At 49.9% G+C, this 26,406-nt stretch overlaps 1 protein-coding gene across 2 annotated transcripts; it reads left to right on the top strand.

Annotated features, from left to right (window-relative positions):
* The first annotated feature begins 11,842 nt into the window (after positions 1 to 11,842).
* nfx1 (nuclear transcription factor, X-box binding 1) lies at positions 11,843 to 24,959 on the top strand. 2 transcript variants are annotated; one of them, XM_076138274.1, is made up of 24 exons: positions 11,843 to 11,861; positions 17,541 to 17,613; positions 18,317 to 19,258; positions 19,429 to 19,590; positions 20,156 to 20,233; positions 20,336 to 20,441; positions 20,560 to 20,631; positions 20,732 to 20,871; positions 20,965 to 21,064; positions 21,160 to 21,377; positions 21,480 to 21,577; positions 21,658 to 21,688; positions 21,851 to 21,933; positions 22,187 to 22,295; positions 22,478 to 22,597; positions 22,681 to 22,760; positions 22,858 to 23,091; positions 23,194 to 23,267; positions 23,424 to 23,525; positions 23,614 to 23,751; positions 23,855 to 23,921; positions 24,005 to 24,150; positions 24,234 to 24,338; positions 24,465 to 24,959. In XM_076138274.1, exons 2-24 carry the CDS (start codon positions 17,595 to 17,597, stop codon positions 24,538 to 24,540), a joined length of 3,300 nt encoding a protein of 1,099 aa, XP_075994389.1. In that variant the 5' UTR covers positions 11,843 to 11,861; positions 17,541 to 17,594; the 3' UTR covers positions 24,541 to 24,959. The 2 variants fall into 2 exon arrangements, with proteins under 2 accessions (XP_075994389.1, XP_075994388.1); XM_076138273.1 differs by lacking the exon at positions 11,843 to 11,861 and adding an exon at positions 17,340 to 17,438.
* The last annotated feature ends 1,447 nt before the right edge of the window (positions 24,960 to 26,406 follow it).

The raw sequence follows: 26,406 nt of genomic DNA, 5'->3' as shown, positions 1-26,406 counted from the left end.
TCCTGAGATTTACCAAAGCAGTTGTTCCAGTGAGAGATACGCTTTACCTTCTGTGTGCGACTCGCTGCTCAGCTCTTAAATGCTTTGCTGCCTGCTTACGGCTCAAAACTCACTGCTCAAAGCAAACACTGTGCTCCGTTAGTGCGTCAGAAGCCGACGGATTGCAGTTTAAAAAAAACATTCCCTCCACTGAAAACTTCCTGTTATTATACTTATCCCAGAAAGATCCGTCTCCCTGTCTCTAAGTTTCCATTCTCTTGCTATAAATGAGTAGATACACAGTATGTTGTGCAGACAGAGGTCAGAGAGTTACTAATGGGTCTGAACCCATTCAGATCCCACAGCTCAACCACAGTAGCTCCTCTGCATAACACTGTCTCATGTGAAAGTTCCTGTATGAAAAAGGTGTTAAGATAACGACAATTACATAACTTACATAACTTTTTATTAATTATTTTTGTCTATTAACCTGCTGAGACCCAGCGTCCTCATATGTGGACATGACATTTTTCCCTCCCTACACTTTATAAATCATTGTGCTTAACTTAAACCTGTTGTCCTCATGTCTGGACATTTGTCACTGCCCCCTAGTGGAAGAAAAAAATGTGTTATGCCCGTATAAAGTAAATAAACATGATCACATATCGCAACTTTTTGTTCAATTCAGGCTATTACTATATAAAATTTTACAATTTCAAATTCAGTCTATAGCCTAGCAATAGCAAAGAGAAATTGAAAATGCATACAAAACCAATGTCCTGGTCTTAGGAGGTTCATTCCTGGAGTCTGGGTGTCTGGTGTTGGCTCAGTAGGGGTAGAGCTGTGCCTTTAAGTGGCGATGAGTGTGACGAGCCTGTACAGCACGTGTAAAGAAGATAGAGTCGGACATCTGTGACCGAGCCGCGAGGTAACGGTCTAGGAAGGACTAGCCAGACAGGTAAACCACTGTTAACCCGACTAAACTGAACTGCCTGAGCTCGCCACCAACAAATGCAACACAGACTGGAGATGAAACCACAATGGCCAGGAGCAAAGGATCAGAGACTCCAGAGTTGGCGGGGAAGGTACGCCTGTTCTCTGGGTCTGTCAGGTGCCAGGCCAGATTAGTTTGGTGGATTTTCCTTCCTACACAACAGATGTATGTTCACGGAGGGACATCATGGAGGAAACCACTGTACTTAAAAGACAAAACAATACATGTCAAGTTTCCAGAAGACCACCTTGGTGTTCCACAGGGAATGTTGTGTGGACACATGAGACAAAAAGCTGAACCTTTTTATCAGAAACACATGACATAGTCTGAAGGCACAGCAACACCAAAGACCCAACCGACCTTTACAAGAGATGTAGAGATGTAGAGGAGTATCCATGGAGACTCTGCCTTCAGACTCTTCCATTACCTTCCATCCTACTGCTTCTTCTAACAAATCTGATGTCGGCTGGTAGAAAACAAAACGGTAACAAAGACCAAGGCGCACCAAGAATCAGAGGAAGGCAAAGTGAGCAGAACCGCGATTGCTTCATCTGTGTTCAAGCACATGGAGCACACGGATGCATGAAATCTTGCTGATGTACATGTGTGTGTGCACATACACAAGCAAACAAACACACACACGAAAACAAATCCTTTTCCATGAGTAAATGAATGAGTAATCCAAAAGGCCGGAGAAATGGATCTTTCATTAACTTGATTTAGTTGCCGTGACAACCTATTATTTCAGCATGCCACCGCTTTTCTAGTTCAAAGAACACGGTAACTCTTAATGTCTTTGCACGCAGGTTGTCATTAACCCCGTCTTGTTTGGATGTGCTGTATGTAGACGCACAGCCTCACTGAACTCCCCTGCAATTACAGTGCTACACTTTGTTTACTTGTATTTGTGAGGCAACCTTGAGTTGTGTGGCCATCCAGTATGCAGATCCTTACGCTGTGTGTAAATGTGGGTAGCAAATTGTCTCCATGTGGATGTGATTATGAGCCGTGGCACGTGTCCCACAGCAGGTCCCCACCCAGACATCACAGGCCTCAGGGACAGGAAACACCCATGATGGCACTCCGTTTGGACCGAGCTGGAGTTTGATTTCTGTCACAATCTTTCATCCTCAACCTCAGGGCCTTAACTCCAGTGTGAACTTGGTTTGAATGCAAATCCTCCACATCTAACAAGGCCTACCCCCTAATGAGTGGCCTTCACAGTCTGCATAGGACCAGGAGAAGAAATCAACGGAGTTAGACGAATGCTTCTGTGTTTGTGGGGAGAAACTGAGCCTGACCCTAGCGTGACAGCTCCTTCACACACACACACACACACACACACACACACACACACATATCTGGATACATCTTTATCTGGATTCCCCTTCCCCTGTGTTTTGAAGATGAGCACGTTGCTTTCTTGAACACAGCCATCTTGTTCCCTGTCAGGATTACACACATTTCTTCACTTTTTTCTTTTTTATCTCCACTTTTTTTTTCCTTTCTCTTGCCCGTCTGGCGTTTGCAGACATCAAGCTGTGGGATCTCACTGGCGAGAGCGGCAGATAAAATGTTTCTGTCTGTCACAGTGTCTCATGTTGGTCAAAGAGCCGTCTGATCGTCCACAGATCCAGAGAGGAGGAGGAAGAGTGAGAGGGGTGTGTGTGTGTGTGTGTGTGTGTGTGTAGGTGAGGGGAGGACGGGGCAGGGAGAGAAGAATGCATGAAGGCTGAGTGTTTTGATGAATATTGTGTGCTGGTGTTTGCCTTGTAGCAGATACAATCATGGGACCTGAGTGGCTGCCAAGATGTTTTTATCATGGAGGTAGAAAATCAGCGCCATATGAGACGAACAAGATTAGATTAGAGGAGCAAAGAGGAGAAAAGATTTTGGTAATACTGCATGCATGACACTCATGCCTGAGGGAGGGAGGGAGGGAGAGAGAGAGAGAGAGAGAGAGGGGGAAAGAAAGAAAGAGAGAGAGGGAGAGAGACTGTGACTTGTGTAGCTGTGATGTTTCCTGTTAGCATGACTCTGACAGCTGGTTACTCTGAGCTCTGTCTCATTCTGCCTCTTATCTACAAATCAGAAGTCAGAAATGACCGCAGACTCATAATTTGCATAAGTTAAATCGGAGCGCCGGTGAAAGACAAGAAGAGAATCCAGAGTGTAAAGGAGGAGAGCAGAGGGAGGGAGGGAGAGAGAGAGAGAGAGAGAGAGAGAGAGAGAGAGAGAGAGAGGCTGGGGTGGTTTCCAGGGAAATGAGGCCATATCTGATTCTCTCTGCTGACAAACATACTGAAGACTGAAGCCTGCTCTTAGGAAAGACCCACAGAAGCCACATCTCCCTCTCTCTCTCTCTCTCTCTCTCTCTCTCCCTCTCTCCCCCTCCCTCTCTCTCCCCCTCTCTCTCCCCCTTTCTCTCTCTCTCTCTCCCCCCTCTCTCCCTCCCTCTCCCTCTCTACCCCTCTCCCTCCCTCTGCCCCCCTCTCTCTCTCTCCCTCTCTCTCCCCCCCTCTCTCCCTCTCCTACCCGCTCTCCCCTCCTCTCTCTCCCCTCCTCTTTCTCCCTCTCTCTCTCCCTCTCTCTCCCCCCTCTCTCCCCCCTCTCTCTCCCTTCTCTCTCTCTCCTCTCTGTTGTTATTGAGGCTTTTCTTGGCACAGTTCAGTCACAGGATGCAGGCCATTTGCTACAGGAAAGTATAACCGCATTGTCTGAGCTGGGACGGCCTAATTGCCCCACAACAAACAAAGTGTAAACTGAGGCTGATTATAATTTGAGCCCTGGGCCTCAGCCTGCTGATTGTGAAGGGGCTCCTCCAGCGTCTTCTTCATAAAGGCCTGGAGCTCTGAGCTCTTATGGATACTCTGTATATTTCCACATATCTCTTGTGGTGTGTGGTCAAGCGAGGTTAGATTCTAAAGGATCGGTCTCTTTTCAGTCCAGGGGTAAATCAGTACGTAACACGGGGGACGGGAGCTGAGACTGAACTGAGCCCGCCACAGGGTGATCAGGGTGTTACAGAGGTGACGCAGTGAGAGAGAGAGAGAGAGAGAGAGAGAGAGAGAGAGAGAGAGAGAGAGAGAGAGAGAGAGCGGCCTGTGGCTGGGGTTCAACACACTGCATGCTTCACCGCAGTCATCCAGAGCAGTGGCAGCGTTTGCTTTAGCTTCATTACTTCCTCATGTCCCAGGCAATTAATGAACACAATCCCCCGTGGAAGGAACGCCTGCATGTTCACACTCGAGTCTTTCCTTCGCCTCTTTCCAAGAAGGCCCCCTTTAATGGCGTCCTAATGTGTTTGTACAGCCTCGCCAAAAAAGCAAACACTTCCCCCTGCGTAGCTGCGACGGCCGTCTGAGCCTCATCGTGTAGAAGAAACAGACAAATAAACAGGATCCTCCTCATGTACACATGTACAGTGTGTTCACAGACACACACACACACACACACACACACACACACAGACACTATAGATACCACAGATAGTTTGACACAGAAGTTTCTCTCTTCCCTCCCTCCCATTCTCTCGGGAGGTCATTATTGCTAATCATCTTATTACTGAATCCCAGGTTGTGAGGCAGATGAAAGGTCAGCGGCTGAGCTGTGCAGACACTGAGCCGTCAGCAGATCAAAGCCCGTGCTCTGCGATGATCCCACACCGTGTGGCTTTGATACCCAGAGCGCACAAAGAAACGTAGGCCTTGGCCGGATGACAAAGTTTGATGGTTGCTTTTCAGCTGATAGCTTTTCTTTCTGCTGCCGTGACAAAGCGTCTCTTTATGTGCGTGCGTGTTTTGTGTTGTGTTGACGTATTGACGCGCCTCACTCATCTGGCCGTGACGCCACACACACGTGATTCTGAAAGGGTCTGAGGGCTGAGGACGGTTTGCTGGTTGAGTACATTGTGAAGTTAGGAGTGTAATTATACAACACACACACACACACACACACACACATAATGGCTGCTTTATGTTTCTGATAATCCGTTTCTCTATGGCGTCTTTGGGCGATGCAGTGTTCTGCAAACACTAGCAAGATACCAAACGGAGGTAGATAGAATTCTCTGGGGATCATACTTCACTGTCTAGACTCCTGACAAACATGATATCTGCTATGATACCAGGGCCCAGACTGAGTGGTTTCTCATGAAGAGGCTGCTCAGCCACCAGAGCCTCACACACCAGAGCCTCACACACCAGAGCCTCACACACCCCGGCTGGACAGAACCCCCCCCCCCCCCCGCCCCCGGCTGTGATGTGAGGTGTAAATGAGTTTCTGTTTTGACCCCCTGACCTTTTCCTGTGGCAGGACCTTCAGTCAGTTTGGGGTCTGAGGTCATCTCCTCCTTGACTAACACCCCTCAGCACGAGTGGTTGGTTGCTCCCTGAGGCCGGACACACAGAGGACAGTCTGATCCCTTACTGTCACAGTGTAGTGAGAATGTAGAGACTGATATGTCAAACATGTTTCATCTGCTTATGTTCAGCTGACAGAGAAGACAAGGCAGCATCTCAGAGGAACTTAGACTGCATTACTAACAGCTCTGAGTGAAACTAGAGGGAGAAAGGTTCTTTATAGCTCTTTCTTCTTCATGGATATAGATTCATACAAACAAACTTTCATACAGACTGAGAGAAGTTTACAAGGCAGAGCAGGAGTTCAAACTGATTAGCTGCTTTAGCTCTGCTGTGTCCTCCAGAACTGATATGAAGGTTGAGAAAGTCCCTCTCTCATGATTCACACCATGCATGCATGACTGCCACCCTCAGGAGAGACGGGGTACTGCACCTCTTACTCAAACATTCTGGATTTTGCATCAACGTGATCATGATTCCACTTCGTACACACACAGTTAGTGTGTTTGTGACTTTAGGGTTTGCAGCTTTATCTGACCAGGTCATGACCTTTTAAAGCAGGTTACAGTGATAGAGACGGAATGTAAAGACTACATCTGGAAGACATTCTGATAAATTAAGAAAGTGAAATATTATTCTTGTTTTAAATGAATTGGACGTCAACCAGGGAACTCAGACGGCTCAGCAAAGACACGATTGGCCTGCAACAGCTTCAATGTCACTGTGAACTTACTAACTAACTTACTGATGAAAACAAATCCAGCTGGAGACTATTTTAAAATATATTAATTAAAAAATTAAATGCATAACTCCTGTATCAGGACGAGTCTCACAGGTCTCAGGTCTCTCAGGTCTCTTATCCTCACAGGTCTCACAGGTCTCTCAGGTCTCACAGGTCTCTTATCCTCACAGGTCTCAGGTCTCTCAGGTCTCTCAGGTCTCTCAGGTCTCTTATCCTCACTGGTCTCTCAGGTCTCACAGGTCTCTTATCCTCACAGGTCTCTCAGGTCTCACAGGTCTCTTATCCTCACAGGTCTCAGGTCTCGCAGGTCTCTTATCCTCACAGGTCTCAGGTCTCTCAGGTCTCTTATCCTCACAGGTCTCAGGTCTCTCAGGTGTCTTATCCTCACAGGTCTCTCAGGTCTCTCAAGTCTCACAGGTCTCTTATCCTCACAGGTCTCTCAGGTCTCACAGGTCTCTCAGGTCTCACAGGTCTCTTATCCTCACAGGTCTCAGGTCTCACAGGTCTCTTATCCTCACAGGTCTCTCAGGTCTCTCAGGTCTCTTATCCTCACAGGTCTCTCAGGTCTCACAGGTCTCTTATCCTCACAGGTCTCAGGTCTCTCAGGTCTCTCAGGTCTCTTATCCTCACAGGTCTCTCAGGTCTCTCAGGTCTCTTATCCTCACAGGTCTCAGGTCTCTCAGGTCTCTCAGGTCTCTTATCCTCACAGGTCTCTCAGGTCTCAGGTCTCTCAGGTCTCTCATGTCTCTTATCCTCACAGGTCTCTCAGGTCTCTCAGGTCTCTTATCCTCACAGGTCTCTCAGGTCTCTTAGGTCTTTTATCCTCACAGGTCTCTCAGGTCTCTTTGCCTCACAGGTCTCACAGGTCTCTCAGGTCTCTCAGGTCTCTCAGGTCTCTTCGCCTCACAGGTCTCACAGGTCTCTCAGGTCTCTCAGGTCTCTTTGCCTCACAGGTCTCTCAGGTCTCTCAGGTCTCACAGGTCTCTTATCCTCACAGGTCTCAGGTCTCTCAGGTCTCTTATCCTCACAGGTCTCTCAGGTCTCTCAGGTCTCTTTGCCTCACAGGTCTCTCAGGTCTCTCAGGTCTCTCAGGTCTCTTCGCCTCACAGGTCTCTCAGGTCTCTCAGGTCTCTCAGGTCTCTTTGCCTCACAGGTCTCACAGGTCTGCCTGACCCAGACACACACATTTGTCTGCCTCCCTGTGTCTGACACAAAGCGCTGGACCTCATCAGAGTGTTAATGTGTGTGGTGTGCAGGCCGACCTGTGACCTGACAGAGACACATGTATTATAATATCTTATTACACCGGCTCTCTGGGGACAGAGCAGACAGTCTGTGTGCACACGGCAACCATGATGTCACTATGGCAACATGTATTGAAAGTGAGACTAATACTTATAATAATAATAATAATGACACCACCAATGCACTCACTATGATGTCACTAATGTAGAAACTGTAGAAGTGTCTTTGTTTTTAGTAAATCTGTTATTATATGACCATAAAATGTTCAATAACTCCAACAATGAGTTTAAAATATGTCTCTCTTATGGCATCAGTAGGATTCTAACAGGCTGATAACAAGAACAACACTCTCTCACACACACACACACACACACACACACAGGAACACCAAACCCACGGTGGGAAGTGTTGCTAACATGTGATAATAGCAAACCCGTTCTGCTGCCGTCCCCTGCCTCTCTCAGATGTATGGAGCAGGAAAGCTGCAGACATGACAAGTGTCTCCGCTGACGCCTGACCTCCTGCCTCCTCCGTCCTCGCCGGCTGTAAGACATGACGTTACCACGGCAGCAAAACTCAGACTCATATCTTTCTCCTAATGGTCACGTCTTAACAAACACACATTCCACGCTGTCTCAGGCTGTCACCTTTATCTTCCCTTTATGGCAACTTCACAGCCAAGTGACCGCCACTACTGTGGATTGATTTACCAAAGCCCGGGCCCAGATTTGTATCTCTGACCCCCCAGGCTCTGCGTCCCCCAGCTCATCGTGTCACCCCTCCCTTCATACAAACCTCAGTTGGCCTGGACCACCGCCCCGGCCCCCCCAGACCCCCCCCAGCCCTTACACTGACATGTTTACACCAAGTGGTAAGACAGTGATTTATCCCCCTACCACCCCGAACACAGAGGAGCAACAGTAACACAACGTCACTGGTGCTGCGCTTAATACAGGCTAACTTGTTCGTGAAAAACACACACACACACACGCACACACACACACACACACACACACCAGGGAGTAAGAAAGTATGGGTTGCATAGATTGAGGTGCTCCAGCTGTTGTGGCCCCCAGTGGGGTGAGGAGGTCAGGAACATTAGCCACCATTTGTAAAGGAGAGAGTAGGCATGTCCAACAAGTCCCACCTGCCACATTACTCACAAAGTCACTTTACTTCATCGGCCTGTGCAGTGGGAATCTAGGCCTGGCTCCATATTTACATATTTCCTGCCATTTAGAAACCTCAGGAGTGGATCCCCGTCTCCTCCACACCCTGCTGCCTGGCTTGCTTTACAGTCCCAGGTTTTCCAACACTTATCCACTTTGTGCACCATCCTGGGACTTCATCAAAACTAAAAATGTACCAATATGTTGGAGAGTTACTCACCGGGGGAGCTGGCTTCCTCCCTGGAACCTCCCGCCTGAAGACCAGGAAACACTCCAAAGAGACCTGGAGACTCTTGCTTTCCATAGAGGGCTGGATGTTGGACAGTGTGCTGGGCTGCAGCAGCCTCACTGGGGACGGAGTGACAGGCCCAGGATACACAACGCAGGACTCCTGGTAGTGGAGCTTGGAGCCTGGAGCCTGGAGCCTGGAGCCTGGAGCCTGGAGCCTGGAGCCTGGGTCGTCCCCACAGTCTGCCTGTGAATGGTCCACAGTGATCGGCCCGGCGCTCCGGAGGACTCCAGACAGAATCAAGGCTTTAGAGACCAGAGCCCCCTGGAAAAAGTGATATTTGGGACTAAAACAAGTGTGAAGTGTGTGAATCTGGGACTCAGTCAGTGTGTGGACGGCTAGGTGTTCTGAAGAAGGGAAAAGAGAGAGAGAGATGGAAAACAAACAGGAAATGATGAAAACACACACAATATAACATTTGTATTTTTCTGAAAACACTATAAATGAAGTGATTCTAGCTAAAGCAGTGTGTGCATGGTGGGATAAAGCCTGAGCAGTGTGTGTGTGTGTGAGGTGGGCCCACTCAGCACTGTGATCCTCTACAGCTCTGCTTCATTTAACAGAATCACTAAATGCCCCTCACACATAAACATGTGTATTCAAGTACACACACACACGCACAGCAGTGGCTCTTCTTACACCATATATTTAGATATGTAATCCTCTGGGAAAGCTCATAGTGAATGGCTTAGCTCAAAGACCCCTGGCTGTGTGTACAATAAGGGAGACTTATTGAAACAAGGCCGGCACTGAGAGCCCAGCGGTGGGGGGATTTATTTGGAGAACAGCAGGACACTGGCTAAACTTTGATCAGCACTTGTGCTCTGCCTCCCCTTTCTCTTTCCCCAAACCGCAGACCGGCCAATGAACACTACCACCCACAGGGGGGTGACCCCGGTGTCCTGGCAACCGAGCTATGCCTGACTCCTACTCCCATCTTTGTGGTGGCAGGAGGGGCCTCTCTCATTATTTCGTGCACCATGGAGCCTACATGTGGACAAGTCTGATTTCCCTGCTCTACTAATGTTAGCTCCAGTATTTCGGCCCACGTTTTGCAGACTCACACTCTTTTGCTCACACTGAGATGTAGTTGTAAGTAAAGCCTCATTTCCTTTGGTTATCATGTACATAGATTGAAAATGGATGGAGTGGATCTGGATCTAGTGCGTCGTCCGTCTGTAAGTGAAGCTATTTACAGTGCTGACGTACAATACACAGTTGCCCTCAGCAAGAACAAAGGCTGCTCTCTCTCTCTCTCTCACTCTTCCATTCTGGCTCCACTGTCACAGCACCCCTTGGCCTCCTGGAACCCTCGTCCTCCCACGCCCATTCAATATCTGATACACATGCTGAGAGGTCCAGCCAAAACACAAGTACAACCCTGAGAACATACGCAGCGGTGCACGTGCGTGTGTGCGTGCGTGTGTGTGTGTGTGTGTGTGTGTGTGTGTGTGTATGTGTGTGTGTGTGTGTGTGTGTCTGTGTGTCTGCGTGTCTGCATGAGGACAAACACATAAAACATCAAATACAGAATGGAATTAGCCCTTGCACGAATGATGTGTTGGGTTGTTGTTCATGCTGTTTCCTGTTTTGTGTTGAGTGTTCCAGGGCAGAGCAGAGTTCACAGATAGAGGTCACGTACAGACAAGCCAGAGGAAAGCATAGGGCGTGAACTCCATCTGAGTCATTTCAGAGGAGCTGACCTGTCACAGATACATTAGCTTTAGCATCTGTCCCTCCTCCCTGCCCGGTCACAGCTAGATAAACACTCCATCATATTAAAGATGCAACGTAAGGGACTAATGGAGGTGAAATGGAACATGAAGCTAGTAAATGTCAGGTTTTAACAAAACAACGGACCCCACAACAGTTTGGTTTTGTTTACTGGCAGCTTGTTACAGGACGTGAGGATACACACTGCTATGCTAGCCCTCTGACACACTCCTCGTAAAACATGCTGAGAGGCCCAATCTGAGGATGAGCGTGCTGCCTGTCTCCTTTTATGTCGACTTTTTCATGAGCTAAAGGCTGATTGTACCCTTTAACTTCCCGTGCTGATGTCATGGCTCCTCTAGGCTTTTACATGAGTCACCATTTTGTGCCACTAAAGTCACACACACACACACACAACACGTAGCTCGCCGGCCCAACAACACACGGTGTTAAGTCCTATCATTTAGCTCCACTAAGGGATGAAGGAACGATCAAGAAGACGTGTTTTTTAAACCGTCACAGAGTATGACACGTATGTAGCTGAGCGCCCCTGATGCTGTGGCTGGTGACTGGTCTCAGAGAATCAGGTCCAAACTCACATGACCTCTGACCCCGTCGGCAAGTCTGTAACCCAAACAACTCAAGTCTGTTGCAGCGTGCTTGGGTTAAATTTCAACATCAAAAAGATCATTAGAACAAGTTCAAGATTGACACGCATGAAGGAGAGAGGGGAGGAGAGGAAGAGGGCTGGTCTGGAAGCTTCTCTGGAGCCTCAGCAGGGACAGGCAATGATCGTGTTTACAACATCTATCAGCTGTTACCCTCTGTCCCTCTTTAGGACCGGCTGGGAGAGCTTTGGGTCCCTCAGATGGAGATCAGGCTCGCACATACCCTCGATGTTCCCTGACCTGGCAACCCCACTCGCTACTAACGGATAAGTCCAGTTTGTTATTATGACAAAAATGGTGTGTGTGTGTGTGTGTGTGTGTGTGTGTGTTTGTGCCTTTCCAACTTCAGCCTAAAGGTCAATGTCTTCACACCCTTTCCAAGTGTCCACACAGGAAGGTGGAGTAAACAGGAAGTCTAGTTCTTCTGCGTGTGTTTGTACTCACCAGACGGTTATAAATTGGTATTTAGGGAGTCTTGTGGCACAGTAAGAGGAAACTAGCCATCCCTAACTTTCACACGCCCGGCAGAGTACAGCCATTGTCCCGAGTGAAGCCTGAGTCTGTCGGAGTCGGAGGGAGGTGGAAGCTTGGAGGCTGGGTGTCCATCCAGACTCCTCCACTGTCCTGTGGGACTCAGCCAGTCTCAGGCCAGAGGAGTCTTTCCACTGCCCACAGCATGGGGGGTCACAGTTTCAGCATGGGTGAGTCCAACCCAGGCCCCCCACGGCTTAAGAAGCACACACACACACACACACACACACACACACACACACACACACACACACACACACCGGGCACTTTCCTTCTGTCGTGCTCCTGAGCGATCGCGTCAGCTGGGCCTGTCACAAAGTGAAAAGTGAAAGCAATATAGACGGGGTCTCCCCCCAGCCCCCAGCCCTTTAATAAGGCGTCTCTGTAGGTCTCAAAGGGAGACTGGACTGGGCCCCCCTGAATGGAGGTCAAGGTCACAAACAAAGGAGATTTGCTTACAGCGAGTTATGGGTAAAATGTTCAACTCGTCAAAATTAAGAATGTGTGGTTTAACAGTGAGCAGTCAAACCTCTGCAGGCTCGCTGGGGTCGGGGGTTTGGAACGGGAATTCCTCGGCCCAGGATCGGGCTCAGAGTGACAGCAATCTGGGCTTATGGGTTTGCATTCAGATCAAAATGAAAGGCTGGAGTCAAGCTCCGGTGATGTTTTGTGACATCATAGCAGTGTGAAAGTCCCTGTTGTTGAGCCACAATGAGGTGAGACACAGACAGAGAGAGAGAGAGACAAAGAGACAGCCCCAGCCCTGTAGGCAGATGTTTGGCACCAGGACTTCCTCACACAATCAACAGACATGCACCAAAATGCTCACACACTTTCAGTTTTGGACTCTCGTGGAAGTTTTTATTCCACATTCTTCACAACCGCCACGTTGAACATAAAGAGAGGCTTGTCTAAGTGTGTTTGCTGAGGTTATTAAAATAGCTGCTGCTGATCAAACCCCTGTGTTCAGCCTCTAAATCTAAATAGGCTCTAAAAATATTTAATATGCACCATCAGCGCAAAACCAACAAACCACCTCTCTGCCTCCCCTGCTGCCGGGACTTAAAACAACACACGCAGACGCTGTGGAATGTCTCCATATCTCCCTGATAAATCCAGGCTTTTGATTCTCTGCAAGGCCTCTCATGGAAAAAGTGTTCAGCTCACCCATATGGGGAGAGAGAGAGAGAGGGAGGGAGGGAGGGAGGGAGAGCGAGAGAGACAGAGAGAGAGAGAGAGAGAGAGAGAGGGGAGGGAGTGAGGGAGTGAGGGAGGGAGGGAGGGAGAGAGAGAGGAGAGGGGGGAGAGAGGGAGAGTGAGGAAGAAGGAGAGAGAGAGATCGATCGATTTCATTTGCAGACAGATAACCACTATTTTGATGAAAATGAAGTAAAATCGACAAATTTTGCGCTATTTCTCCTATGCATCTGTTGGTAGCCATGGGAACCGTTGCTTCCTGCCTCTGCTGGAGAGCTGTAAGAGCGTACTGTGCTGCACTTGTATGCTCTGTGTTGATGAGGAGTGCCCTCTACCGAGCCAGAGCCACAGGGAGAGAACAGGTAGCTTCAACTACATTCAAGCTACTTGTTCTCAGCTCAGCTTGTAGCTACACTTTCAAAGTAGCTTCACCAACACTGATCATGCAGGAGTGGATTCCTTCAGTTTAAAAGCTCCACATTAGGTTTGACATTCATTCCCCTCTCCTCTCTCTCTCTCTCTCTCTCTCTCTCTCTCTCTCTCTCTCTCTCTCTCTCTCTCTCTCTCTCCCCCCTCTCCCTTTGAACTCTGGTGGAGTCATGTACTCTGCAATATAATCTATATTCAAAGTCTTGGGAGCACAGGCCTTTCATGTGTCGTCGTCCCCCCCCCCCCCCTGCTTGACTAACAGCAGTACTGTCATCTCCTTGTCCTGTCCCCCTCACCCTCACCCTCACCCTCACCCTTACCCCTCCACCAGCACCATACCCACCTCTCCTTTCATCTGAATAACGTTCCTATTGTGTGAGCAGTAAAAGACGAGTGTGCAGGGCCTACGAGGGCACGAGTTTGCATCTCCAGAAGAGAGCAAACCGGTGCCTTGTCCTGGTTCAGCTTAGACTCTGCACTGCTGCATGTATACTGGCCTCAGTATAGCTGCACCATGTCGTGTGACAGAGAGGGTTGTTTTGCTTCACATCTGGGTTTTGATTCACAAAATTGAAACAAACGTCACAAGCACGTTAAGAGAAGGAACTCTCTCACAGGAGCTGATTCTTCACAGTGTGCAGCTCACTCTTATTTTCCCCTCTTTCCGTCCTAGACACCCCTGGAAAATCCTCTTCAGCCGAGCACACAGGGCCTGTCTTCACCGAGGAGGGGAAGGAAGCTGTGGGAGACTGGAATACCAAGTCTCTCTGCGTCAGACGTTCAGAATGGAAAGTCATTATAATCAGCACGAGGCAGAGGCATAATATTTACTGTGTGTGAACACACTGATGCCCAGGCACTCACTGTCTGGAGGGAATTTGTGCCATCGGTCTTGATGCACCATGTGCTTTCAGGAGATGTTGTCATGGTCAGGTTTCCATGACGGCAGCACAGCTACGCCCTCGTCGAGGCTCTCCAGGCGAGGAGGACGCAGGGCGGCATGGACGCTGGATTGATGTTACAATTTCCCTTTCCGCCCTATATTTCCATTTTGTTTGATGTGTAGGTTTATTGAATGGGTCTCCCTGGGGACATGGGAGGAGGCTGATGTAGTGAACTAATCAGAGTTTGGTGTTGGCTGGCATGTACGGGTTGTGTTGTGTTGTGTTGTGTTGTGTTGTGTTGTGTTGTGTTGTGTTGTGAGTTCCTCCTCAGAAGGGAAGTGTACTTGCAGGAGATGGTTAAATGTACTGGACTTCTCTGTCCTTATGGGACACTTTCAATTCCCCAGTTTGTACCTAGCTGACTCAGCACTGTTGTGTTTAGTGACTTTATGATGAATTACAACAAAGAGACATTATCTTCAAATAGCAGCCCACACTTTGGCTTTAAACGTCTTCCCCAAGAGCCGCTTACAATTAGTTTCCTTCTCAGCGTTAATAGAACCCATTACTAGTCCAAACATCCTCCTCAAAGCACACACACACACACACACAAACACACACACACACACACACACACACACACAGATCTCTAGCGCCCCTTTGCTGAAAGAAAACAGGAAAGAAGGGGACTTGGGGCTGGGATGGTTCCTGTGTCTCTGCTGCTCCTGTGTTTTGCTTGGATTGCAGCTCTGGTTTGTCGTTTGTCGTTTGTCAAACCCAAAACAAGATACATTTACTTTACTCAACACACAAGTCAGCCCAACTTGCTGTGACTAAACTTAAACACAATATCACCGCAGCTGCATTGCACCAACCCAAACGCACTTAGGACAGAGCTGAACACAAGCTGGGGATCTGGAGCTTTTGCAATGCAGATCAATGGAAACCTTTGTGTTGCTCTCACACAACTCTGGCTGTTTCTGACCATGACCTCTACCCTGCTGCTGCTTGTGTTGAATGTGTGAGGAGATGGGCAGTGTTCCTTTATAACAATGGGACGGTGGGAAATGATTCTTATTAATTTCAGCTAAAATAACAGCCTTAAAATAAACATAATGTGTCTGTGACTGTAAACATCCTGTCTCACTAATGGCCTCAAAAAACAAATTAGGACCTCATGGCAGGGCCCCAGTAAAGCCCACACACCCCAGATCCTCCATCTGAGCTCTGGGGAGGCTAAAGATCACGCTGAGCCTCATCTGACATGACTGTCATGAGCTGTTCACTCCACCTTCCACTGTGAGACGTTCCACAAACGTTCTAACACGTTCACCTTCCCACTTGGTCTCTGACCGGATCCTGACGGGCTTGCATCTCATGAAGCATACGCCCCGGTTGAGACATGAAAGAGGGGCCACTGCAAACCAACCCCCACTCTGTCTCCACAGAGAGGCCTGACACCAAAGCGGGGCAGACAGAGATAAAACAGGCAACAGGAAGGAGACAACCCAGAACTCCCTGCGTGACACAGCCACTATTCATTTTTCAGGAAGAAAGAAAGAAAAACAACATCAACAATATCAGATGCAGCAGAGGAAAGGAGGATTAAACGATGTGGGTGACTTGACAACATTAACAAATGCTGTCCTGTCTCCTCACACGGAGTTGTTGGCTGGGATTTAACAGGAAGTTGTTGAACGAGAAGAATACAAAACGTGTGTGATAGCTTGTGATCCCCATTACATGTTATCAATTAAAAGCTGCTTAACTTGACCTGTGTGCTTCCTCAGTTGGGCCCCAGGATCCTCTGACATGTTCTTCATAGCAACAGAGATATTTAAGAGGCAACAGAGACAAACAAAGCTCATGTTCAGCTCAATGTCAGTCTTTGTAGGCAGGAGTAGGAGCGACCAGGCACCCGCCTTTTTCTGACATCCCCACTGGCAATGCACCCAAACCTCATGCCTTTCTCTGCAGATGGTAAGTCCATAAGGTTACGGCCCCATCTTTAAACTGAGCCCGACCAAGCTCCATGGGTGATACAACAGGACAGTTTACTCTCCTGTTCTCTACTGTCAGAGATGCGTTCATCCTCTTCTCTCATAACAGATCAGCTGACTCACACAGGAGAAACTGGACACAATGCAGTGGCCAGTTTGGATTGTTAGTTTCAATATAATGCAGTGATTGTCTTTGATTCTCTGAAGCTACAGCTTAGATCCTTAGCTTCCTCCTCCCTGAATATTTTGATGAGGCTCATGTCAATTAAACTTAATTTTCCCTTTGGAGGACGTTTGAAGTTTGATAACCACAGATCAAGTTCATATGTGATAAAAAAAAAATATATAATACACAATATTCTAATTGTGTCGGGAAGTTGGGAAATCAGAAAAAATAAACCTAGAAAATAAAAAATAAACAAACAGTCTGATCCACAGCAAAGATGTCATGATCTTTGAACTGGGACATATTATTGTTCTTCACATCAGACATGTGACAGATGTGTTCATTCATATGATGTCAGACTCACTAACACTCAAGATGATTGAAGTTTTTACTCGTGTTTCTATTTCAGTATATAACTCTAAATTCACGGAACACGTGAAGGCTGGGACCAGGATGTGCCTTGCACAAGGGTACAATGTAGAGATAATGAGAAAAACAAATCCCGTCTCGATCTGAAAAGCCCCCGCAGCTCTGTTTCTACTTTTGTCTTTGCATATAGCGCCACTCTCTGGTCATGGTGTGAAGTGTTTTTGTGTCAAGGAATTTCCTTTTTCCCAGGAGTCCTTGCGGGGACTGCGGGACATTCCCCAGTGATTAATAATGTAATTTCCCGGTTATGAATTGGGCCTTTTTGTTTGACGTCACTACTGACATAACCACAGTATGTAAATCAACCAAGAGCTTGTTTGGTTATGCTGGATTTATATTTAGTAGGAGAAAACTTATTTCATGTATTTAAAGAGTTTTTATCACTCTTGTTTTGCGAAATAAATACACAAATAGATAGAGATAAAGAAACAGGTGAGAATAATACAGAGAGACATTTACACCTCACTTGTTTTTTCCCCAAATATCTTTATTTACCATTTCCGTGACTATTTTGTATAAGTTTTATCGCTCTTATTTTGAAAACAGCCACGGAAGTTCCGCCTCAGTCTGTAGCTTCACACGCTACAGTTGTGTCATCACACTTTAGCCCAGACTAACCGGGACTTACGGGGAATAACACAGGTGACCAAGTTTGCTCCTTTTCGATGTTCGGTCTTTGATTTAGCAGCAGAGTGAAGAAGTAGATTTAAACTCTGGTTTAACAGCTTCCTGTTTCTCTTTAAGCGGCCTGCTGGCGTCAGACTTGTGGCGTGAAGAGACACCGGCCGAGCTCAGTGAATGGCTGAAGGCTCCTCAGGTGAACTATCAGTTTAACACGCAGACCTTTGGTCACTGATGTAACCTGAACACATCTCCACTCTCCGGTGTGTCTGATGTCCGGCGCCGCTTTGCCCCTTTAGCTTCCCCGCTAACGCCGGACTCACTCTGTTGTGTTAGCCGGGTCAGCTAGCTGAGGTTAGCCAACGAGCTCGTTTGACTCGGGACTCACTCTCGTTAGCCTAGCATGTAGCATGTACCAGTGACGGAAGTGACCGCACGCGACGGTTAACTAACTGACAGCTGTAACAAATACAGGAGCTAACGAGCCTGATAGCCTCACCATGCTAACACACTCCTGTAACCTGTAAGAGAGGGAGGGACAGGGGGAGAGCGACAGACAGACAGACAGGGTGAGAGAGAGAGTGAGTGAGACAGGGAGAGAGACAGGGAGAGGGAGGGAGTGAGACACAGACAGGGAGAGAGAGTGAGTGAGACAGAGAGAGAGAGACAGGGAGAAAGTGAGTCAGTGAGTGAGATGGAGACAGACAGACAGGTAGTGAGATGGCGAGAGAGAGACAGACAGGGAGTGAGAGGAGAGAGCGACAGGGAGTGAGACAGACAAATCCACCTGACTTGATAGTCTAGTCTTGAAGTTGTAGTTTGACTGTAAACAAATGAAGCAAAGAAGCTCTGAGTTTAGATGCTAACCCTCTGATTGAAGCTCTCTTCTGTCTGAGCAGAGCCGCCTGACCTCCGCCCTGATGGAGCGTCTCACCCAAAGCCCCACCAGCACAGATCCAGGAGGGGTCGCTCCAAACCCAGCGACCACAGGAACCTGAGCCGCAACGGTTACCCTCCTCCTCCTCCTCTTCAGCAGTACGGGCAGTGCCATCAGGGGTTCAACGCCCCGTATGGCCATAGTGACCCAAACGAGGCAGCACATCCTCATCACCCTCCTCCTCCTCTTTTCCCATATGAAGATGGATCTAGAGGACGAGGTCGGGGGAGGAGAGGGGGGAGTCGAGGATCTAACGGCTCAGGCTCCACCTGGCAGAGACCAGGAGGCGACGCTTCCTCCTACAGAGGTGCGGGGGCTCAGCAGTCCGGTCCCCCGCCCCTGCTGGAAGGACCTGATGGGCCCAGTTGGAGGAGGGACGGGGTGAGGGAGACCTTTGGACATACTGATGAAGACCAGGTGGCTCGGCCAAGGAAGAACAGGAAGTTCAGCCAGGAGCAGAGAAGAGGAGGAGCAGACGACCGGGGCTTCTACTCCAAGGAGAACAGGACGAAGGAGGGAGAACAAGGAGACACAGACCCCAGAGAGAGGACTCAGAGAAGCCGGAGGGGTCCAGACTCAGACCAGCACCAGCAGAAGAAACCCGCTGATGCACCTGCAAAGCGACGGCAGGGTCCAATCAAGCCGCCCAAACCGCCATCTCAACAGGAAGTGGGCCCAGAGAGGCAAGAGGACCCGGCTAATGACAGATCGTCTCAGAATCCAGCCAGGGACGAAGCCACGTGCAGGGCTGGGAGGGGCCTGGGACGACACACCCCCACCCAGCAGGTCAGAGGTCACAGACCGACACACAGCCAGAACCACCAGAACCACCAGAACTACCAGAACCACAGGCCCAGTCACAGGGACAGGGACAAGAGAGCAGAGAGCAAAGAGACACAGACAGGTCAGAGCCTACCCATGATGCAGAGCGAATGATTAACCCTTTACCTGCAGCATCACGTCCTGTGTCTCGTCGCTGTAACTCCAGTTTCTTTCCGATCAAGCCGGAGGAGGATTCCTGAGAATCTCTGCTGCTTCCTCGACCATTGACCTTTTCCCCTGCTCTCCTCACAGGGTGTCTGATTGAACAGCTGTCGGAGGAGAAGTACGAGTGCATGGTGTGCTGCGACATCATCCGGCACATGGCGCCCGTGTGGAGCTGCCAGAGCTGCTTCCACGTCTTCCATCTGAACTGCATCAAGAAGTGGGCTCGCTCCCCGGCCTCCCAGGCAGACGGTACGAGGGGGGGGGGTCAGTCAGTCAGTCAGTCTGGGTCACACACATCTGTCCAGCTGTGGAGACGTTGCATGACACAGAAACATGAGCGTCTCTTCTTCTTCTCTCTCTATCGTCATTCGTTTGCTTCTGATACCTAGTAAGAAGCGATGAAACCATTTGTGGCCGCCTGACTGTTTTCTGCTCAGTGGGCACAGCAGTGAGCCCGTGTGTTTTGCTCTTAACCCCACACACACTGTGATGCACAAAGCTGCTGTGGCCCCGCAAACAAAAAACCTCCAGGTCTCTGCAGCGTGGCCTTTTGTTTGACTCAGCCGATCATGAAACTAAAGCAGCCGCTGTCGTGTCACGTCTGTGTGTGTGTGTGTGTGTGTGTGTGTGTGTGTGTGTGTGTGTGTGTGTGTGTGTGTGTGTGTGTGTGTGTGTGTGTGTGTGTGTGTGTGTGTGTGTGTGTGTGTGTGTGTGTGTGTGTGTGTGTGTGTGTGTGTGTGTGTGTGTGTGTGTGTGTGTGTGTGTGTGTGTGTGTGTGATGTTTATGTGCTGACGTGAACGTGTCCTCCTTCAGATTCAGCCGAGGGTTGGCGTTGTCCGGCCTGCCAGAACGTGGCGCTCAAACCCCCGACCTCCTACACCTGCTTCTGTGGTGAGTGTTTGGGTTTAGTCTGGTTCTGTCCCTCGCTCTGCTCTCTTCACGCTCCTACAGCTCGGTCTCTGTCGCTCTATATGTCGCTCTGTCTGTCTCCAGGTAAGGTGACCAACCCGGAGTGGCAGCGCAGTGAGATTCCACACAGCTGCGGTGACATGTGTGGGAAGAAGAGGGGCGGCGTGGACTGCAACCATCCGTGTAACATGTGAGCGTCGTCTGACTCAGACAACAAAGAATCATCATGTCGTTCTTGTTAGTCCTGGTTTGTACCACGTGTTCCTGTAATGAGACTAAAGCCAACGCCCCTCTGTCTCCCTGCCCAGCCTGTGCCACCCTGGGCCGTGTCCCCAGTGCCCCGCCTACGTCACCAAAGCCTGCGTCTGCGGCAGGATGAGGTATTTCTCTTTGATTCACGTTGCGTCCCAGTGTTTGTTTGTTTTGGTTTGGTTTGAGTCTCCCACATGTCCACCTCTGACCCCTCCTCCCGCTGTGCAGTCAGCCGATGCGTTGCGGCCAGGCCACGGCGCTCCAGTGCGACAAGGCGTGCGGGTCCATACTCAACTGCACCGAGCACACGTGTGCCCAGGTGTGTCACGGCGGGGCGTGTCAGCCCTGCCAGCTGCAGGTTCAGCAGGGTGAGTCTCTCTCTCTCTCTCCACAGCGTCGGGGTTTCAACCCCATAAATGAGCTTGATTGATTAATTTCTACCCTGCTTCCGTTCCTGACAGTTTGCTACTGTGGCGTTTCCTCTCGTACCATCCTGTGCGGGACGGACAGAGAAGGATTTGACGGTTCGGGACATTACACCTGTCAAAAACTGTGTGGGAGGTAAGTGTGACCGTCCGGCTCTGCTCTGACCCCGCACAGCCCCCCCCCCCATGCGTCGCCTGATCTTCCCGTTGCCGTGGTTTCCCTCCGTGCAGGATGCTGGACTGTGAAGCCCACCGGTGCCAGCAGCTGTGCCACCCCGGGCCGTGCCAGCTGTGCCCTCGCTCCCCCAGCCTGGTGAAGACGTGTCCCTGCAGCCAGACGCCGCTGACCAAACTCCTGGAGCTGGGCTACCTGGAGCGCCGAGGCTGCTCCGACCCCATCCCCTCCTGCGGGAAGACCTGCAGCAAACCCCTGGCGTGCGGCTCCAGCGGTGAGGGAGCAGCAGCACTTTGTTTTGAATCTTTAAAGCCGGAGTACAGGTTAGGTTCCCCGGTCCCTGCAGGGTCTCACGGCTCTCTGTTCCCGTCTCCAGACACCATCCATCTGTGTGAGAAGCTGTGCCATGAGGGCCGCTGCGGTCCCTGCTCCCTGACCTCCACCATCAGATGCAGGTGCGGCTCCAAGACTAAGGTGAGAGGAAGCAGCTGCAGGTAAACAGACGGCCCAGATGTTCCTGCACAGAGCTCAAACCCAGCCTGTCTCTGTTTCAGGAGGTGCCGTGTGCCGCCATCCAGAGAGAAGGTGAGAGACAGGAACCCAACCAGAACCCTGCTCACGCCTGCCTGACTTCCTGTCTGTGTGGTGCTCCTCCTCTGACTCTCTCTCTGTGTCTCTCTCTCTCTCTCCCCCCCTCTCTCTCTCTCTGTGTCTCTCTCTCTCTCTCTCTCTCTCTCTCCGTTCCAGATGAACTGATCTTCACCTGCGAGAGGCGCTGCAACAAGAAACGCTCGTGTGGCCGTCACAAGTGTGGCGAGCTGTGTTGTGTGGTGAGTATCCGCCGAGTCGCCCTCTGCTATCGTTGTTTGCTTTGTTTCAGATTTTCTGTAGCAGCTTAGAGACTGAGATCTAGTCGCCACGGTGACAAATGGATGGTTAACAAACTAATAAACTCAGCAAAGTAAGTGTGTGTGTGTGTGTGTGTGTGTGTGTGTGTGTGTGTGTGTGTGTGTGTGTGTGTGTGTGTGTGTGTGTGTGTGTGTGTGTGTGTGTGTGTGTGTGTGTGTGTGTGTGTGTGTTTAGACCGTGGAACACAAGTGCTCCCTGATCTGCGGCTACAAGCTGAACTGTGGCCTCCACCGCTGCCAGGAGCCCTGTCACCGTGGCAACTGTGAACCCTGCTGGCAGTCCAGTGAGTCTCTCCATGGTCTCGGGGCGGCACTGTTGTTTCTGAGTCACTCTGCTCTCTTACTCATTATCTGTGTCTCTCTCTCTCTTTCTCTTTCTCTCTCTCTCTCTCTCTTTCTCTTTCTCTTTCTCTCTCTCTCTCTCTCTCTCTCTCTCTCTCTCTCTCTCTGCTCCACGCCTGTTCAGGCTTTGACGAGCTGACGTGTCACTGCGGCCTGAGCGTGTTGTACCCGCCCGTCGCCTGTGGCACCAAACCGCCCGAGTGTAAAAGCCTGTGCACCAGACGACACGAGTGTGAACACCCAGGTAGGACCGGTAAAGAGCTCAACCAGGCTGCAGGTCAACGCTCCACCTGCCTCTAACCTCTGACCTTTCCTCCTTTTTTAAAGTGTTCCACAACTGCCACAGTGAAGAGAAGTGTCCGCCCTGCACCTACCTCACTCAGAAATGGTGCATGGGGAAACACGAGGTGAGTCCCTCCTCTTCCCCCAGCCTTCATCCTGAGGGCCAGCCTCTCTTCTCTCTTCTCTCTCGTCCGTGCTCACCGTGTTGCCGTGTCCCCGCAGCAACGGAGCAACATCGCCTGTCACCTGCAGGACATCTCCTGCGGCCTGCCGTGCAACAAGGTCCTGCCCTGTGAAATGCACCGCTGCAGGCGCATCTGCCACCGGGCCGAGTGTTCCTCCGCAGAGGGCAGCTGCCACCAGCCCTGCGCTCTGCCTCGTCCAGACTGCGGCCACCCGTGCTCCGCCGCGTGTCACAAAGGCCGCGGCTGCCCACACTCCACCTGCACCGCCAAGGTAAAGCACGCAGACGTAAACACGGCTCGCCAGACGGGCTGCGGTACGCTGAGGTTTGAGCGGAGCGGTCAGGGCGTTGGTTCTTACTTTTTCTGTCCACAGGTGACGGTACAGTGCGACTGCGGCCGGAGGAAGGAAACGGTGACGTGCACGGAAGCTTCCAGCACCTATCAGAGGTCAGTGTGGCTCTCTGGGCCTGAGTCAGAGTGGAGTTGGACCTTCTTCAGGCCTCTGATGTTTCCAGGAGCTCTGACCTCAGCTCTGCCTCAGGCCCTCTGTGTGTATCCATATTTTCAGGATTGCTAAACCTCTCTCATCTTCTGCACCCACAGGTACGCAGCCATCGCCATGGCCAGCAAACTGTCTGACATGCAGCTGGGCGACTCGGTGGACATCGGCCGGCTCATCACCAAGAAGGAGCAGAAACAGACCAGGTGGAGGAAACTGAGCAGCAGAACCTTCAGCTTAGTGTCACTCAACATCCTGAGGTGAAACTCATGGCCCTGTGCTTTCCCTCCTCAGGCTGGAGTGTGATGAAGAATGTGCCGTGCTGGAGAGGAACCGGCGCCTGGCGGAGGCGTTGCAGATCGACACGTCTGCCGACCCCTTCAGCGCACGCTCCACCTCCGTATACAGCGACAGCCTCAAAGAGGACGCCAGGTCTGTGACCCCAAAGAGTTTGTGTTCCGTTTGTTCTCTGGACCAGCGAGTGCAGGTGAAGCGCAGCGTCAAACTCCTCCTCCTCCTCCTTCTTCTCTTTCAGAAAAGACCTGAAGTTTATCACTGAGGTGGAAGAGGAGATCAGGAGTCTTGTGGAACTCGCCAATAAGGTGAGATGATACAGATCCACACACACACACCATCTTGTAACTCGGTGGAAATGCTAATCACGGCGTGGGGCCGGCGTCTGCAGGGGAAGCAGCCGAAGCGGAGCCACTGTTTCCCTCCCATGAACCGCGAGCACAGGAAGGTGATCCACGAGCTGGCCGAGGTGTACGCCGTGGAGAGCGTGAGCTACGACAGCGAGCCCAAACGCAACGTGGTGGTCACGGCGCACAGGTAAGGCCTCTCCGCTGAGCCGCCGCCACCGCCGCATAGCCACAAAGATTATTGACACCGACTGTGCTGCTGTGTGCGCGCAGGGGAAAGGCGGTCTGTCCTAACTCCTCCCTGACGTCGGTGATAGAGCGAGAGACGGGAACGCGGGCCCCTCCCCCCATCGCTCACGTCAAACAGCACAGCAGCAAGTAAGTCCGACCGCCATTTCTCCATCCGTACACACAGAATCCCTGAGGATGTTTGGGAACGTCACAGGCTCGATCCCCACATCGGCGCCTGCTTAGGAATGATTCTGTGGTCGTCTCTCCTCTCAGGGCCGTCAGTGGAACCTCCTGGTCTAAGATGGTGAAGGAAGAGCCTGTGGTTGATTACTTTGATGTCCAGGACTGAGGTGAGACGGTGACGCACCTCGGGATCCTGACCGCCGACCGTCTGCTTCACTTCCCCCTGTTTTTTTTTTCTTTTCTTCTACGAATCTATTTTTGGAAGACGAAACATCTCAAAGGTGAAATAAAAGAACGCCTGAAAACGTTGCTGTGGTTACCTTCTGTCATCAGAGAGAGTTTAGAGTCAGAGAGAGTCTGAATGTGTACCAGGACGTGCAGGAAGGGGTTTCAGCCTTTCTCTGACGCAGGAAGCGGCTTCTCCACGCTCACAGATGATGGTTACATCACACAACTTACCTGGGTTTGACTGCTCAGGGCGTTTACTAAGGGATGCAGGGATAACAAACACAATAAGCTTTCACACATCTTATCAAACTACAAACTGTATATTCTGACATATTTGCCTTTCTAGTCTTTATTATATTTTGAAACGGCGCTAAAAGAGAATTCTTATCTTCCTCTTCATGTTCTGACGATGATGATGATGATCACACCAACATTTGAACTCTCTGTGCGTTTGATCTGAAGGTTGCTGGTTCGTAGATATTTGAATCAATAAGTGAGTTTTGTATGAAGCAAACTCTTTTGTTCTAGTTTGACTCTTATTGCTTCCACAGTGTAAACTGTGTGTGTGTGTGTGTGTGTGTGTGTGTGTGTGTGTGTGTGTGTGTGTGTGTGTGTGTGTGTGTGTGTGTGTGTGTGTGTGTGTGTGTGTGTGTGTGTGTGTGTGTGTGTGTGTGTGTGTGTGTGTGTGTGTGTGTGTGTGTGTGTGTGTGTGTGTGTGTGTGTGTGTGTGTGTGTGTGTGTGTGTGTGTGTGTGTGTCACTGTGGAGAGCCTGTTTAGTTTGGAACGGAGCCCTGTGCCTGAAAAACGCCTCCAGTCAAACATTGAGGAGGTCAGAATTCCTGTTTAGGCGCCAGTGTCTTGCTTTAGGGAACTTCAGCAGGGCGGGCGGCAACTCAAACTCTGCGATCCGGTCGTCGGACCGAAGCTGCAGACTCGGGCTGGAGTCGGGCGGTCACCAGACCTCCTGCTCTTCACCTCTTCACCACTGTGGGCCGTGTTCAGACACTCATGCAGGTTCTGTGCATCATTCAACCAGATTATGCATATTAAAGCTCCAGAGCTCCAAAGTGTGACACAAAATCCAGGCTGGTGAGTAAATGAAGCCACAAGGCGACAGAATAGAGGAGATCAACCATGTAAAGCTCAACAAACGACTCTGAACTCCAGATGGTCAGGAGGAGCTGTGGTCATTAATCAACATTAAAGTGTGAGTGAGCCTGAATCAGACTAGGAGGAACATTCTCCTCTGTTCTCCCAGGCCAGATATTAAATAAACTCCGTAATGTCACATTTATTAAAGACAAACACAGCATGAACACAATCAATAAGGGAAATCTACGTTATATACATCTACAGTACATAATCCAGTGATGAGCACAACACTCCCATTTTCATTCAACAGCTTCTATCACAGCCAGTATAAATAAATAAATGTGTCTAAAATGACATTTTGTACATTGTGATCTCTTTAAAAAAAATCTCTTTTGTGTGGAAACAGCTGTAGTTGTTTTGTTAGAGATCTCCTGGTGCTGTTCCCGTTTCACACTGAGCATCCCTGAGGCCTGAATCAACCCAAAACTCTTTGTCCCTGAACACATCATGTCTTGCCAACCTGTCGTCCACATCCACGTGAGGCAGAATCAACCAAAGGTCTCAGCCGGTGGCCCTGGCACAGAAATGCTCCAGAAACATGAAACAGAAGTATTATTAATAGATTGATTAAGGGAAACAGTGTGTGCATAATAAATTGATAGTCAAAGATATTTAATTCAAATTATAAATACAATTTGTGTCCCAATTGTC

The sequence above is a fragment of the Genypterus blacodes genome, unplaced genomic scaffold, assembly GCF_046128005.1.
Source record: "Genypterus blacodes isolate CSIRO-AG114 ecotype Tasmania unplaced genomic scaffold, CSIRO-AGI_Gbla_v1 ptg000356l_1, whole genome shotgun sequence".
In the NCBI taxonomy this organism is placed as follows: Eukaryota; Metazoa; Chordata; class Actinopteri; order Ophidiiformes; family Ophidiidae; genus Genypterus; species Genypterus blacodes.
The sequence above is the reverse complement of the archived record's forward strand: the minus strand, read 5'-3'. Positions and strand labels throughout refer to the sequence as shown.

Bases quoted from the DNA above. Each gene is read 5' to 3' on its own strand.
- nfx1 (XM_076138274.1), top strand. The intron at 21,934-22,186 runs GTGAGTATCCGC...GTGTGTGTTTAG, and splicing joins GTGGCGAGCTGTGTTGTGTG to ACCGTGGAACACAAGTGCTC. The intron at 24,151-24,233 runs GTAAGGCCTCTC...GTGTGCGCGCAG, and splicing joins GTGGTGGTCACGGCGCACAG to GGGAAAGGCGGTCTGTCCTA.